This window comes from Canis aureus, chromosome 23 (genome assembly GCF_053574225.1).
Source record: "Canis aureus isolate CA01 chromosome 23, VMU_Caureus_v.1.0, whole genome shotgun sequence".
Classification (NCBI taxonomy): domain Eukaryota; kingdom Metazoa; phylum Chordata; class Mammalia; order Carnivora; family Canidae; genus Canis; species Canis aureus.
In genome coordinates, this window is record NC_135633.1 from 9,861,627 (window position 1) to 9,877,419 (window position 15,793).

The following is a 15,793-nucleotide window of genomic DNA, read 5'->3' on the forward strand; positions in this document are numbered from 1 at the left end:
ATTTAGGTTGTTTTTGTTTTCTCGTGCTTATAAATAATAGTGGGGAGAACATTGTTATGTGAAAATTTTTGTGTACTTCTCTAGCAAGATAAAGTAGAATACTGGGTCAAAAGATACGTGTTTTCAAAATTTATATTGTTAAATTCTTCCCCAAAAAAGTTGTTCCAATTTATACTCTCACCAACAGTATGTAAGTGTTCCTGTTTGCTTTCTTTTGATTACTTGTATTCTTTTTTTTAATTTTTTAAAATATTTTATTTATTCATGAGAGACACATACAGACAGAGAGAGAGAGAGGCAGAGACACAGGCAGAGGGAGAAGCAGGCTCCATGCAGGGAGCCTGACGTGGGACTCGATCCCGGATCTCCAGGATCACACCCTGGACTGAAGGCGGCACTAAACCGCTGAGCCACCCGGGCTGCCCATATTCTTTTTTTAAAATTACTTTTATTCTAGGTTAAACATAGCTAATGGGATCATTGTCCTATGACATTTTGATCATGGTTATTATGTTTATTATGTTAATCATGTTTACTAGGATATATTTTATCCTTTATAATAATAGTATTTACCATTTTTCTAAGGAATCAGTAACATATGCTAGGTACTTTACATATATTCACTCACTGTTACTTTATTTATAGATGGCTCAGAGAGATTGTGGCTTAGGACATTCAGTTAGTAAGAGGCTAAACTAGGACTTCAAACAAAAATTTTTACCAATTTCTCATGATTCATTCCAGAGGTATTCTGTGCATATAGAAACATAAATGTTTGTGTGTATGGGTATATGCATGCATGTGCATGGAGAAAAAAGTGTTTAATAGTTATAAACTTTAAAATAGTGTGTTGTTGACATATGGACAAAGCAAAAATGTGCTCAATAGCCAGTGGTTCTTGAAACATATAGCTTGTTGATTAATCACCTATCAGAATCACCTTAAAATTACAGATGTCTGGGGTTCATCTTACAGATGCCTGGGAATCTCCATTTAGATAAGCAACTTTATAAAAAAAGCAGCTTAGGTAATTTTTATACCCATGAAAGGCAGTATTCTAAAAATTATACATAGTGACATAATTGCAGATTATAGAATCAGCATAGGGGAGTATGACCAACATTTTAGAAAAATGAACTAGAACAATAGAAAATATTACAGTAGTATTAAAGGAATTTTCTGTGATGTTTTTATTTTTCTATTATATACATGTATTGTGTTTTGGGTTACAATAGAAAATGTATCTCATGGCATGCCCATTTCATGGCATAGGTCATGATCAAAGCTTTGAAATTCACTGTATTACAGTTGAAAATCATTGATTTAAGCCCTCCTCTCCTTTCCCCCTCTATATTTACCCCAGGTAAATACTTCTTCATTATCCTCAACGTGCCCTTCATACTTGAAACTGGAGTCACCTTCTCTCTAGGAAACCTTCCAGAGTAACCCTTTTGCCAAATCACTCATTGCTCTTCATGATTTTAGTATTGGTATGTGAAATTTATGTTGTATCACTTTTTTCTCTATCTGGGACATTTTATCAAAGATACGCCTTTTATTCTTAAGACAATCCTCTCTAAAGATAGAGATATGACATAACACACAGAGTTCATGGCCTTAATTTGCCACATATGGTAAATCTTAGAAAAAGTCGCAGTGTAGTTTATACAGCTCCAAAACCCAGATCACTGTGGCAGTAATTGTTAAAGGCACTCATTTGAACTGAGGAGTGATTCCCTACCTTATCTTTTATTTATTTATTATTTATTTATTTATTTATTTAATATATATTTTATTTATTCATGACATACACACACAGAGTGAGAGGCAGAGAGACACAGGCAGAGGGAGAAGCAGGCTCCATGTAGGGAGCCTGACGTGGGACTCGATCCCGGATCTCCAGTATCACACCCTGGGCTGAAGGTGGTGCTAAACCACTGGGCCACTGGGGCTGCCCCCTACCTTATCTTTTAATATGAGTGTTCTTTTTAACATTAAAACAAAAAAGTCTACCTCTGTTCATCAGACAAAAATATCCCTTTTAGTCATTGACTGAAATAATGCCTAAAGCTATTGGGAAGTCATTCTTTGGTGGTACTCTCCCTCCCCCCCCACAACATAAGAAGATTTTTGATAGCTGTCATCTCAACAGAATTTCTAAATTAAGGGTCATCATCATTTCTAGAATTTTGTATTACAGTGAAGAATAATTTGAAAACATATTTTTATGTAATTTTTATTATAGTTAAGATGGCTTAGCACTATACCAGAGAAATAAAAAACACTTGTACTGTTTCCAGTATATTCAGACTGATACAGCTAGAATAGTTCAGTGAGGTCTCCACAGCCTTTGGATCTTATTATTTGATTGCCTAATTGTCCATGGTTCTGAATAAATAATTCAGCAATGATTTAAAATGAATGTATTTCATTTTTCAGTACATCATTCTCATAATCTGAGAACAATAATATATCAGAGCATGAAATCTTATTTGCTGGATCCTTTGACATGCTTGATACTAAATTGATATTCCTAGTATAACTGTAAGCAGCCACTGGTCTAGGGCCTACGGTTTGGGAACCAGTGGCTTGGCAGGAAGGGGTTTTTCTGGGCTACCTATGCAGCTGGATAGAGGTAGGAGGTTTGTGCCCTGGGAATCCAGATGGTCATTGGCCTCTGACCCCCTTATCACTATGCTAATAAGTAAGTGGTAAAGTTAGATTTGGAGCAGGCAATCTCATTCTGAAGCTCTCCCTTCTAACCCCTAAGCCCCTAAGATACAAGTATTATATCTAGGGTAAGGACACTATGTCACTCACTTTGTGTTCTTTGGGCCTAATACAACTACCTATAACATGACAGAAACTTTAGAAGAGATTTATTGAATTAATTATTATTGGATAAACTTTTATTTTGATCCTTAACCTATAATTTATATATCTTTACCTAGTCATGCTTAAAGTTCTTACCAATTCTCTTTATAACTGTAAAATCTTTTTCCCCATATTAAATCACCAACTTCTTTTAAATCAATTTTATTTTGTATTCAAGTATAATTAACATACAGTGTTATATTGGTTTCAGGAGTATAATATAGTGGTTCAACAATTCTATACATTTCTTGTTTCTCATCAAGATAAGCTTACTCTTAAAAAAAAAAAAATAAGCTTACTCTTAACCCCCTTCACATTTCACGCGTGCACGCCCCCACCCACCTCCCCTCTGGCAACCCTCTGTTCTCAATAGTTAAGAATCTCATTTTTTGTTTGTCTCTTTTTTTGTTGTTCATTTGTTTCTTAAATTCCACACAGAAGTGAAAACATACGGTATTTGTTCTTTCTCTGATGTACTTCACTTATTAGCATTATACCCTCTAGATCTATCCATGTTGTTGCAAATGGCAAGATTTCATTCTTTTTATGGCCAAATAATATTCCACTGTATAAGATAGCTAGATAAAGATATGTAGGCAGGTAGGTAGATAGGTAGATATCCCATCTTCTTCATCCATTCATCTATTGATGGACACTTGAGTTGCTTCCATATCTTGACAATTGTGAATAATGCTGCAGTAAATATAGGGGTGAATAGATCTTTTTGAATTAGTGTTTTCTTTTTCTTTGGGTAACTAGTAGTTGAATTACTAGATCATATGGTAAGTTTATTTTTAATTTGAGGAACCTCCATACTGTTTTTCCACAGTGGCTGTACCAGTTTCCTTTCTCACCAAAAGTGCATGAGGGCTCCCTTTTCTCCAAATCCTTGGCAGCATTTGTTATTTCTCATCTTTCTGATTTTAGCCATTCTGATGGGTGTAAAGTAATATCTTATTTTGGTTTTAATTTGCATTTCCCTGATGATTAGTGATGTTAAACATCTTTTCATGTCTGTTGGCCATCTGTATGTCTTCTTTGAAAAAATATCTATTCACATGCTCCCTCTGCCCATTTTTAATTGGATTGTTTGGTTTTTTGGTATTGATTGGCATAAGTTCTTTATATATTTTAGATATTAACCTTTTATCAGATATATTATTTACAAACAACTCCTATTCAGTAGGTTGCCTTTTTGCTTTGTTGATGGTTTTCTTTGCTGTGTAATAACTTTTTATTTTGGTGTACTACTATGGCTTAGTTTTGCTTTTGTTTCCCTTGCCAGAGATAACATATCTAGAAAAATGTTTCCACGGCTGTTGTGAAAGAAATTACTGTTTTATGTTTTCATCTAGGAATTTTATGGTTTAATGTCTTCGTATTTAAGTCTTTAATCCATTTCAAGTTTATTTTTGTATATGGTGTAAGAAAAGGGTCCAGTTTCATTCTTTTGCATGTAGCTGTCCAGTTTTCCCAACACCATTTGTTGGGAAGAGACTGTCATGATATATTCTTGCCCCTTTGTCATAGATTAATTGACCATAAAAGCATGGGCTTATTTCTAGACTCTCTCTTCTATTGGTCTGTGTCTTTATTTTTGTGTCAGTACCATATTGTTTTGATTACTACAGCTTTTAATAGATTTTAAAATCTGGGATTGTGATACCTCCAGCTTTGCTCTTTTTCAAGATTGCTTTGGCTATTTGGGGGTTTTTGTTAAACCATCATCTTCTAAGGGAAGATCTGAGAAGGAAGAATGCAAGAAAAATATTCTGAGTGCCTACCAGGTACGAAGAATTTAGTTGCCTGTGAGGCAGTATTTACCAAACCTTGTCGTGCATGAGAATCACATGTAGAGAGGCATTCCTGAGCTTGTATTTCCCCCTTATATATTTAAGTAAATCTTCAGAACATGGGATAATCTGTAATTTTATTACCTTCCCAAGTTATTTTGAAGTACCCAGCCTAGCATTTAAGAACTGCTGCAGGTGACTGATAGAAATGGAAGACTCTCTACTTAGTCAGAAGCAGCTTAAAGTTAGGTATAAAGATACACATGCAAGATGTAAACAGTAATTCATGACAGCAAGAGAGTAATGAAGCAATCTATGATTAATTGCCTAGAAAATGGCATAGACAGTGAGCACTCTTGGGGTTGTGTGGAGAGAGATACTACTTTCAACTCAGTAGGATTGAGATATGTGCCAGATCTACCAGGATTAGGGAGATTTGGATTGCCATGGAGAATAGGGGGTGAGGATGGGAAACGTAGGTATCAGTAAGTGACTAGATCTTGGAGATGGACAGATGAGTAAGACACAAACAATTCCTGCTGTCACAGAGCTCGTAATGTAGTAGGCAGTTGAACACATATCTATCTAACATGTGGTGAGTACAGTGAGAAACATTCCAGATAGAAAGAATTTGGATAAAGCCCATATCAGGAAAATGAGAGAAATATGCTGGGGTAGGATAGGAACCAATTCAGCTTGAGCCAGAGGTTTACATGGAGAATATAAAAAATACTAGCTTCTAAAAAAAAAAACAAAAACAAAAACAAAAAAAAAAACTAGCTTCTAGGCTGAAAAAGAAGAGAGTAAAAGCTTGGGAGCTTGGCAAATTTAAGGAGTAGGAAGCTTTTCTTGTGCTTTCAAAATCATATCAGGCAGCTACTTGTTTATTCACAAGGCAACCTTGAGAGTGAGGGCATTTGTAGCATCAAAGTAGAGAAAGTTAAAGGGGTGGGAAGAAAATAAATCATCCTGGCAAGATGGGTTGGGACCAAATTCTAAGGTCATAAATTGAACTGTTCACTGATACTTGGTAATATGGACAAGTCACCTAATCTCTAAATAATCAGTTTCCTATTGTGGGCTTCAGTATAAGGAAAATTCTGTTAAAAAATAAAAAAAAAAAAATGAAGCGACACCTGGGTGGCTCAGTGGTTGAGTGTCTGCCTACGGCCGGGGGTGTGATCCTGGAGACCCAGGATCGAGTTCCACATCAGGCTCCCTGCATGGAGCCTGCTTCTCCCTCTGCCTGGGTCTCTGCCTCTCTCTCTCTGTGTCTCTCACGGATAAATAAATAAAATCTTTTTTTAAAAAATGAACTAAGACATTTTATCTTGATTTTCCAACCATTTTTTTTCTTCTTAGAGTAGAATCCTTAGTAAGTAAAACAGATACAAACAGAACTACTCTGCTTGGAGAGGTCAAAGGAAACAGTATGGAGCTATGCCTACCAGCCTTCTTTCCACTTATTCCTAATCCTTCCACATGGCCTCCGAGTCATTTTCAAGGAACTCTAGGACTCCTAAACTCACAGTTTAAAAATCAGTGATGCAATTGATTATAGGTTCATTTTGCCTACAGTATATTACTTATTTTTCCTAGGAAAGTTGTACATCACAGGAAGAAACAATATCCTTGTTTATAGGTTCTGGATCCTGTACTTTATTGCTCTCTTCCCCCCCTTGGGATACACTCTTGCTCTTAATCATCTTTCTGGAAGCAAACCCCAGCACTTTGTATACTCTGATGGATATAGAATTGATCTGGAGGCACATATGCCCAGAAGCTCAATACTTGTTGGAAAAAAAAAAAAAAGAAAGAAAAACAGAACTTGATTAAAACCTAGATCTCAAGCTCAGACTGTTTCTTTTTATTCATTAGATTTGTCTGCCTCTGCTCATTCCAAGGTGGTGATCTTCACAGTCAACTCTTTGGGTAGTTCTCAGTCCTACCTAGATGTGGTACAAAGCAATGTGGATATGTTCAGAGCCCTTGTCCCAGCTCTGGGACATTATAGTCAACATGGTGTCCTGCTCGTTGCATCTCAACCAGGTAAAAGGTTTTATTCTAAGTTAATCTGACAGTCCAGTGCATCAGTAGAATTGCTATTACTGATAAAAGTCCTAAAACTAGATTATAAAGAAACAGCTAGACTATTCAAATTGCTCTTCTCCTGAACAATACAGTACTGACATAATCTTGTCAACCAGTTGCTTCTTATGACTGGCAATAACTAGAAGGTTACAACTTACAGTTTTTTTTATGTAATACCACCATCATTCTGTTCCAGGTTTTTAGCCATGTCTCCTTCAGAGAGAAAATGGTTAAACACCCAAGAGAAAAATACAATGGCTTATGTGAAAGATCTTTTGTTAACTGTAAAGTATCATAAAATGTTGGCATGGCAGTGTGTGTTTTTCACTTTTTGTATATTACAAGTTGTTTTTAGAACTGTTTTACTTTAAAAAGAAATATTTTCAAAAAAAAAATATATATTTTCAAAGAATTAGGTAGTATTGGATGGACTCAAATTGGTGAACAGGGTTTCTTAATGTTCCCAGTATAAAGGTATGCATTTTACATGTTTTCCTATAGTAATTGGTTGAGGGACACTGGTCTCTTTAATTCCTGACATCCTTTTGGCATGGCAGGAAAAAAGTAGTTGTGTTTGTTCATAATGTTGTGCTGTGTAGCAGTAGTATGTGATCATTATTTTAATTTATTCAATTTCTGTTTGTTGTTGTTGTTGTTAATTTTTATTTATTTATGATAGTCACACACACAGAGAGAGAGAGAGAGAGAGAGGCAGAGACCTAGGCAGAGGGAGAAGCAGGCTCCATGCACCGGGAGCCCGACGTGGGATTCGATCCTGGGTCTCCAGGATCGTGCCCTGGGCCAAAGGCAGGCGCTAAACTGCTGTGCCACCCAGGGATCCCCATTATTTTAATTTAAAGATAGAAATTCACCTAAAGATAAAAAATGAGAGCTTGATCAATGAAAAACAATTATCTTTTTCTGGTTTTCTGTACCAGTTTTTATCTTTCTTATTTAATTAGGAAAATATTTAATTTTCCCACTTTTAATTTATATTCAACTACAAAGTTACGTAAAATCATGCTGATGCCTGACTGTGATTTTAATATACATTAAAAATACAATTTGCCTCATGGTGCATTTTGGACCTAGGAAGAATATATAGAAGCTGTACTATACTTACTAAATTAATCACTGTTTTATTTATGAACTAGGCTGGAAGTATATATTTTAAAAATCTTCATACTTTCACCTTGTGTGTGATATTTAGTGGAAATCATGACGTATGTGACATGGAAACTGAGTGCATTTCCTGCAAATCGAGTGATCGGAATTGGATGTAATCTGGATTCACAGAGACTACAATATATTATTACAAATGTTTTGAAGGCACAGACTTCAGGAAAACAAGTATGGGTTGTTGGTGAGCAAGGAGAAGCCAAAGGTAAGAAATACATCTTAATTAATTATACTGATAAGCAAAGTCATCAGTGGCCACGATATTCAGATACATCTGGAGATTCCAGAATAGTGGAACTTGCTTGGCTTTTGTTTCACATTTGAGCGCCTTCTATGTACCAGGCCCTGCATCGTGAATAGACACTTCAAGTGTGTCATTCTCATTCATTTATTTTTCCGTAAGTTTAAGATTGGGCAAGACCCCTTAGTTTTATGTTTTTTAATTGAATTTCAGAGTCCAGGATTAATTTGAAAGTTTAATTTTCTAGAGAGCCATGTTTAAATGAACCCTAACGCATGTACAGAACTTTTTCCTTTCCGCTCCCCACACTATAGCCTTGCTTACCTTTCCTGAGTTCAGACTTTCTCCCTAGGGCCATACCTCCTGTCTGTTTCTCACCTTTTTAAACAGAATTTTCACTTTTTGTTTATCCTTATGACCTTTTTCATCAGCCCACTTTCTCTGTTCCTACCACAAAAAGCATTCAGTTCCCCAGATTGGAAAGCCCTCTTTCCTATTCAAAAAGAATACTTTCCCTATTGAACTTGAAAATCTCTTCCTTTATCCCCTTACTGTTTTCCGTTATGCTATAAAGTCAAGTTGATCAGCTGACAGAAGTGCTGTTTATCCTCATTTTGTATAAGAGTATATAAGTCCCTACTCTTTACTCCTGTGTAAGACAGTAGTATGATATGAAAGAGGTATAGGGGTGCCTGGGGGGCTCAATCAGTTAAGCATCTGACTCTTGGTTTCAGCTCAGGTCATGATATCAGGGTCGTGAGATTGAGCCCCACATCAGGCCTTGCACTTAGCGTGCAGTCCGCTTGAGATTCTCTCTCTTTTTTTCTCTCTGCCCCACCCTCTGTTGGCTCACTCTCTCAAATAAATAAATAAACAAACAAACATAAATAAATTATAAAACATAAGTAAATACATAAAAGTAATACATAAATTAAAATATATATAAATACATAAATAAATATACATAAACATATATGTATTTATTTATTTAAAGAAATAATAACGGTCAGTCCATAGTCCCACAAAGCAAATCACCTTCTCAAAACCATTTCCTTAGAATTTAAAGCTTCCTATATGCTTGGATTTCATTAAAACAAATTATTAACAATGGTTGTATCTGGACTAAAGGAAACTTTGAAAAATGTGTACTTGTCAGTATTTTCTAATTTTTTCATTATGGGTATGTGGTATTTGTATAATTTTTAAGAAAAATTTAATAAAATATCGCAGTATTTAAATCTACGTAAATTGGTACTGGCTACCTAGAAAATTCAATGCTAGGAAGACCAAGGCAGTGGGATAAATAAACCTGTATAAAACCTGACATTGTGATTGAGCAGGATGACTTTTCAGGCTTAAAATGCCCCGACACTAGACGCTAATCAGCAGGACCCTAGAAAAGGGTAGCAAGCAAAAACTCAGAGCAGATATATTAGAATAAGGAATGTCTAGGGTTGCAAACACACCTGAGACCCCATATTTTACTCACTAGTACTCTTTGAGTTCTGGTCCACGTTGGTCTCTTACTTTTTTGATTCTTGTAGCTCTCCCAGTTAGTTTGCTGTTTCCCCTCTCATCTACCTTGTAAATGATGCCAAATTAATAATGATATTAGCCAGAACTTTACTGTGTGCTTTTATGTATGAAATCAATCTTCCTAAATTATATTCCTCTTTTCAAAAACCTTCACTGGCTTTCTCTGACCAAACTATTAAATTCCCTTGGTTGGCATTCAAGAAGTTCCAAAATATAGTTCTAATCTTCCTTCCTTGTTATTTTTGAGGAGGTAGTAATGTTATATTTGAGAGCTGAAAGGGAACCAAGGGATCAATTACATTTTGTTGTAGGGAGCCAGCAATGGCTAAAGAGATGGTAAGAGTGATCTACCCAAGAACCTGGAGTTTTTAGGATCAAAGAAGGACTATAAAGCCCAGGGCTTGTGCCTCCTAGCCCTACCCCACAGCTTTGTTTTAGCCACAGGAAACCTTGCTCTTCTCCCACTGTCAGCATGTTCAAATTTCATCCTTCAAGGTCTAGTTCAAGCCTTCCTAACTCACACTGGGAAGCTTTCCTGATCATATCACTCACAACACAATGATTCCTTCACCCCTTTGAGCTAAAAGCTATTGTTAACTGTATGGTAATTAACCATATAACCGATAAACATGACATTTACTCTTTTGTTAAACTGCTGTTTGTTCTGACCCAGCTTGAATATTTTGTGTGTATATCTTCTCCTTATTGAAAATGTAAATTATTAAGCTGTTCTCTTAGTTGAAAACATTATAAAAATTAAATAGTACAAAAAGATATATGTAGTAAAAATCAAGTCTCCCTTCTATGCCAGATACCTAGTCTCTCTCCCTAGATTCCGGCACAGTTACCGGTCTCTTGTGTAACCTTCTGGAAATGTTCTGTGTGTAGATAAGCATATATATGAAATATTTTCTAGGTAGCCAATACAGCATATCAATCTGCACCTTGCCCTTTTACTTACTGATATGATGTGGAAATGATGCATAATAACATATACAGATGGCACTCATTCTTTTAAACTACTGGATACATCAACATTTATTTAACCAATCCCCCTAATAAGTTCCAATTTTTGAATGAATAGAAACATTTCACAGTATGGTTGTATTAATAACTCAAATTGTAAAGAGTAAATAAAGGATAGTGAAATTGATAAATAAGCCTCAGGCACTGTGCTTTCGTGGGAGCTATATTGGTGTGTAAGAACCTGCTTATATCTAGCACAGGAAATGACTATAACGGGAAGCAGCATTGACTTACTTGCTGTGCGAGTGGTTCATGGGAAGTAGGATAAAAACACAAGGAAAGGATATAGTAATTCTTTCTTGAGCTCTCAAATGGGAACTAGATATAGAGGAATGGAATGTAGGTACCTGTGAATTGGGATCACTTAAATGTAATATTATGTACTATTTGACCTATAATAAAAGAATACATATAGGGTATAAAATATGTTTTAAAGGGACGCCTGGGTGGCTCAGCGGTTGAGCATCTGCCTTTGGCCCAGGGCGTGATCCTGGTCCTGGGATCGAGTCCCACATCGGGCTCCCTGCATGGAGCCTGCTTCTCTCTCTGCCTGTGTCTCTACCTCTCTTTCTGTCTCTCATGAATAAATAAATAAAATCTTTAAAAATATGTTTTAAAACATAATAGAATATTCCTGAATCTACAGTTAAAAATATTACCAATACCACCCAACCCATCTCCCTGTGTCCCATCTAGACACCACCATCAGATCATTTTTTATCCTGTCTTGTACTTTGTTTTACAGATAGTCCTATACACCATAGGAATAACTTACCCCAGCCCTGAAGCCAGAAATGGCTAGAGGCTCCCTCTGCTGGTTTCATGTGTAAACATCAAGGGGTTGTATTTTTGCATAAGTGGCATCACCGCAGTAATAGTAATTATAATTACTTTTCATTGAAAGCCTACTATATGTATTAAATGTGTTACATATCTCACTTAAAAGTTACAAACACCCTCTGAAGGAGTAGTGATCTTCCAAATTAATAGATGAGGAAGCTTGAGACTCCATGAGGTTAAGTAATTTGCCCAACATTACATATCTATTAAGATTTGAACCCTGCTCTGACTCCAAAGTTGTGCTTTTTCCTACCCTGACTTACTTAATTTATCTAAAGCATTTAGTGCAGTGTCTAGCACAGCATAAATACTCAGTAAATAGTAGTTTCTATTGCAGCGATTGGCAAGACGGTGATGAATAGAAAATTGGCAAAAGGATATGTAAAATTACACTTTGAAGTAAAGCAACATTAGGACTTGGAAGCTGTTATAAGAATAGCAGGCGTGCAAATAAAATTAATCCTCAAGTATTTCAGTGACAGCCACAGCCTAGAAGAGGAATACAGGACATACAAGGCCATTTAGGATGAGTTTTCTGCTTCCCTTCTCTCACCAGCTTCCTCTTCTGCTCTCCTGCCAGGCATTCAATGCTAGTCATAGGGTCAACTTACAGCTTTCTGGAGGGTTTCATGCACTCTCATGCCTCCTTGCTCTTGCACCGGATTCTTCCTTTCCCTGAACATTCATTCACTTGGCTGACGCCTGCCTGCCCTTCAAGATGGGGCTTGAATGCCCCTCTCCCAGGAGCCTTTCCTAGATCTTCCATTAAGTAAGTTCATGCCTCTGTTATACCCATTATCACACCGTATTATAACTGCATATTTACCTTTCTGCTTACTGCTGCCTAACTGCAAGCTCCTTGACCCTGGAATGCCTCAGTAAATGTGTTCTGAAATAATGTTGAAACTGTCTTGTTGTGACTAAAGGTCATTCATATTAATACACACACACACACACACACACACACACACACACACTGCAATTAGATAGCAGAACATATGCTTTGGAGATGCTGTTTCCAGCTATGATATTAACATCATATGTAAACTGCAGATAACTCCTTCAAATGATGGCTTAGAAATCCAGGGGCTGGATCTCAGAACAGAATATTAGGTCATCTGCTTTGAACATCAGTCATATACAAGGGAACGTGTTGTATGCAATGGAAAAGTTTCCCCATGGTCATTGTTCATTAAAATTTGGGGGGCCAGAGGATTGCTGTTTTTGGGAAATGGAGCCAGAAAGATAATGATTGATTAGTTACCATATTTTAAAGGGCTCCCTAAAATAGGTTGGACATATATTTAGGAAGTTCGAAGGGCTGGGCAGTAAATGAACAAAAAAGTCCACCTAAACTTAATTAAAAATTCTAATGACTGTGTCACAAGCAAAGTTGAACACAGTGAAGTTTTCTCCCTCTCCATTCTTTCTTCCTGGCTCTTAGAAGTACGACTCAGAGAGGAAAGAATGAATGTGATATACATGCACACAAACACACTCATAACTTTCAGATTTTTTTGTGCCCTTTCTCAGCATTCTTATTTCTCCCTTGCCCTTTTTTATTCATTCTTCCAAGGTCTGTAAAAATGCTGTATTTCATTTAGCAGACATTTCCCCCAATTTTCTATCTATTGTGACTATCAATAATGTACAGAAAATTTTTAGTAAGAAATTCATATATAACCATTCTAAGTAAAAAGTATTTTTTAAAATCTCTTAATCTATCCACATATATTTTTCATATAACAGTTTTGGGTTTTGCTTTTTTTGTCTTAATGTAAAAGCGTGAAAGGATTATTTATTTATTTATTTATTTATTTATTTATTTATTTATTTATTTATTTCTAGCCCTGAAGCAGGGGGAGGGACAGAGGGAAAAGGAGAGGAGACAGGAGACTCTCCATTGAGCATGGAACCCAATGTGGGGCTCAAGTTCGTGACCCTGAGATCATGATCTGAGCCAAAATCAAGAATCTGAAGCTCAACCCAGCTACCCAGGCACTGCTTAACATACAAGCTTTTACATTTTTTTTTTCGTTTTTTTCAATTTAACTGTTGCAAGCATGCTTTCTTTGATAAAATTTTGGATTGTGTTGTGAAGTCAGTTCTGCATCATCTCCTGTGCATTCTATACCATAGTTAAAAATACATGAGAGGACTCAAAAGATCACATGGCCCCGGTCTCCTGCAAGCTTATAATCAGTTTGAGGAAGAGGTACCTGGATGCATATGTTGTCCTTTGTTGCTGACCCATCACTAAATGGCCTAATTTTGAATGCAGTGTAGAAGACTTATATGTTGGGGTGCTTGGGTGGCTCAGTCGGTTGTGTTTGACTCCTGATTTTGGTTCAGGTTGTGATCTCAAGTGTTGTGAGATGGAGCCCCAGGTCAGGTTCAGTGGGGGGTCTGCTTGAGATTCTCTCTGTGCTCCCCCCCCCGCACTCTTTCTTTCTCTAAGATAAATAATCTTTTAAAAAAGACTTCGATCTTAAACATAGTCTTTATATCCAAATGTATTTTTATTTTGCCTACCCCAGTACAGGTTTGTGTCAAAGAATGTCTTCACACAGATGAGAAATAGATGAACATTAGGAGGATTTCAACATGTTTCTGGCAGTTTCTATTTAATACTAAAATGTAGTAAATGTCCAATTTATTGTATGTATTAAATGTGTAAATGTCCAATTCATGCTCATAGCTTTGAATTTTTGAATTGTTTTTATAAATGATGTAATGAAATGAAATGGTAACCCAAAAGATCCTCTTAGCAAACAGGACCCTGCCTCTCAGGAAAAACAGCTGTGGAAATCGAGGCAAAATAGGTGACCAAATTATTCCTTACCTGGTGAAAGAAATTATTCTCATTGTGTTCCCAAATGGAGCAATTACTAAGGGTTTGCAGTGCTTGGAAGTCTATTATACACAGCCTGCTGAGCAAAGAAACTTTCTCCTTGGACAGTAAAACGGCCCTTGTAGAACTAGTGTTGATGAGAGAACACAGATCCTGCAGACCGCAGATAGGCTCTGGGAATCATGTTTTGCGGGGATTGCAACTCCCAGGCGGTTGGCACAGCCTACCCAGTGCCATCAGTGGAAAACTATTTCTAGAAAGGGAGGAAAGTATTTAGTTTAACACAGAGACCCTTGACTGCAGATGATCATTTATCACATCTTTATCCTAAGGGAGTTGTTGGCAACTTATAATTAATTTTTCCTTTAATTTCTAGTGCCTATATGGGGTGGCCAAGAAGAGGTAATGAGTCTTAACTCTCAGGTGCAGTTGTCCACCAGGTAACAGTGTCAATTTGCATTTACCCAATTGAAAATCATGTACTTCATAGCTATCATTACAACTGTTCACACAGCATGCCCTTACCAGGCTTCTGCCAGCAAACTTAGCTAGTATGGACAATTCCAAAGTACAAGGGAATAATGCTTTCTAGTCTTTAGTTTTTTATCTGAAAGAAGATCCAGGAGTGGTTTGCAAATTTTATTTTACATACACAGTGGACGCATAAAGGATGAAACAGGTTTCTTATTTGTAGTCCGTGATTTCCTGCTCTGATAGGTCAACATCTGAGGATATTACGAATTTTCTTAATGTAGAAAGAATTTGTCCATATCACTTAAAATTAATACAGGGGTGCCTGGGTGGCTCGTTTAGTTGAGCATCTAACTCTTGGTTTTGGCTTAGGTCATGATCTCAGAGTCATGGGATCGAGCCCCACATTGGGTGCTGTGCTCAGCAGGGAGTCTTCTTGAGATTCTCTGTCTCTCCCTCTCCCCCACTTGCATGTTCTTTAAGTAATAAATCTTTAAAAAGTAATATATATTTATTGATCATACATAAATACATTTGGAAACTACTCTAATATGAATGGATAAGCCATATAAGTTCAGGGAAAAATAAAAATAAATAAAAAATAAACAGTATTGAGCAAACCACTGTTTATTAGGTGCAAGCCCTCATCCATACCATTTAGTAGGGTAACACAGGGGATCCCTGGGTGGCTCAGCAGTTTCGCGCCTGCCTTTGGCCCAGGGCGCGATCCCGGGACTCCGGGATCGAGTCCCACATCGGGTTCCCGACATGGAGCCTGCTTCTCCCTCTGCCTGTGTCTCTGCCTCTCTCTCTCTCTCTCTCTCTCTCTCTCTCTGTGTCTATCATGAATAAATAAAAATAAATCTTAAAAAAAAAAAATAGTATGGGTGA

General features: G+C 36.8%; 1 protein-coding gene across 13 annotated transcripts in view; it reads left to right on the forward strand.

Moving 5' to 3' along the window:
* The window catches only part of UEVLD (UEV and lactate/malate dehyrogenase domains), a 47,580-nt gene that overhangs the window by 28,718 nt on the left and 3,069 nt on the right, over positions 1-15,793 (forward strand). For 9 of the 13 annotated variants that reach the window (XM_077866255.1, XM_077866254.1, XM_077866261.1 and 6 more), the window contains 3 exons: positions 6,546-6,716; positions 7,969-8,142; positions 14,808-14,871. In XM_077866255.1, the coding sequence (XP_077722381.1) occupies positions 6,546-6,716; positions 7,969-8,142; positions 14,808-14,871 (409 nt within the window). The remainder of the gene's footprint in view (positions 1-6,545; positions 6,717-7,968; positions 8,143-14,807; positions 14,872-15,793) is intronic. The other 4 variants (XR_013361909.1, XR_013361908.1, XR_013361907.1 and 1 more) reach the window with 2 other exon arrangements.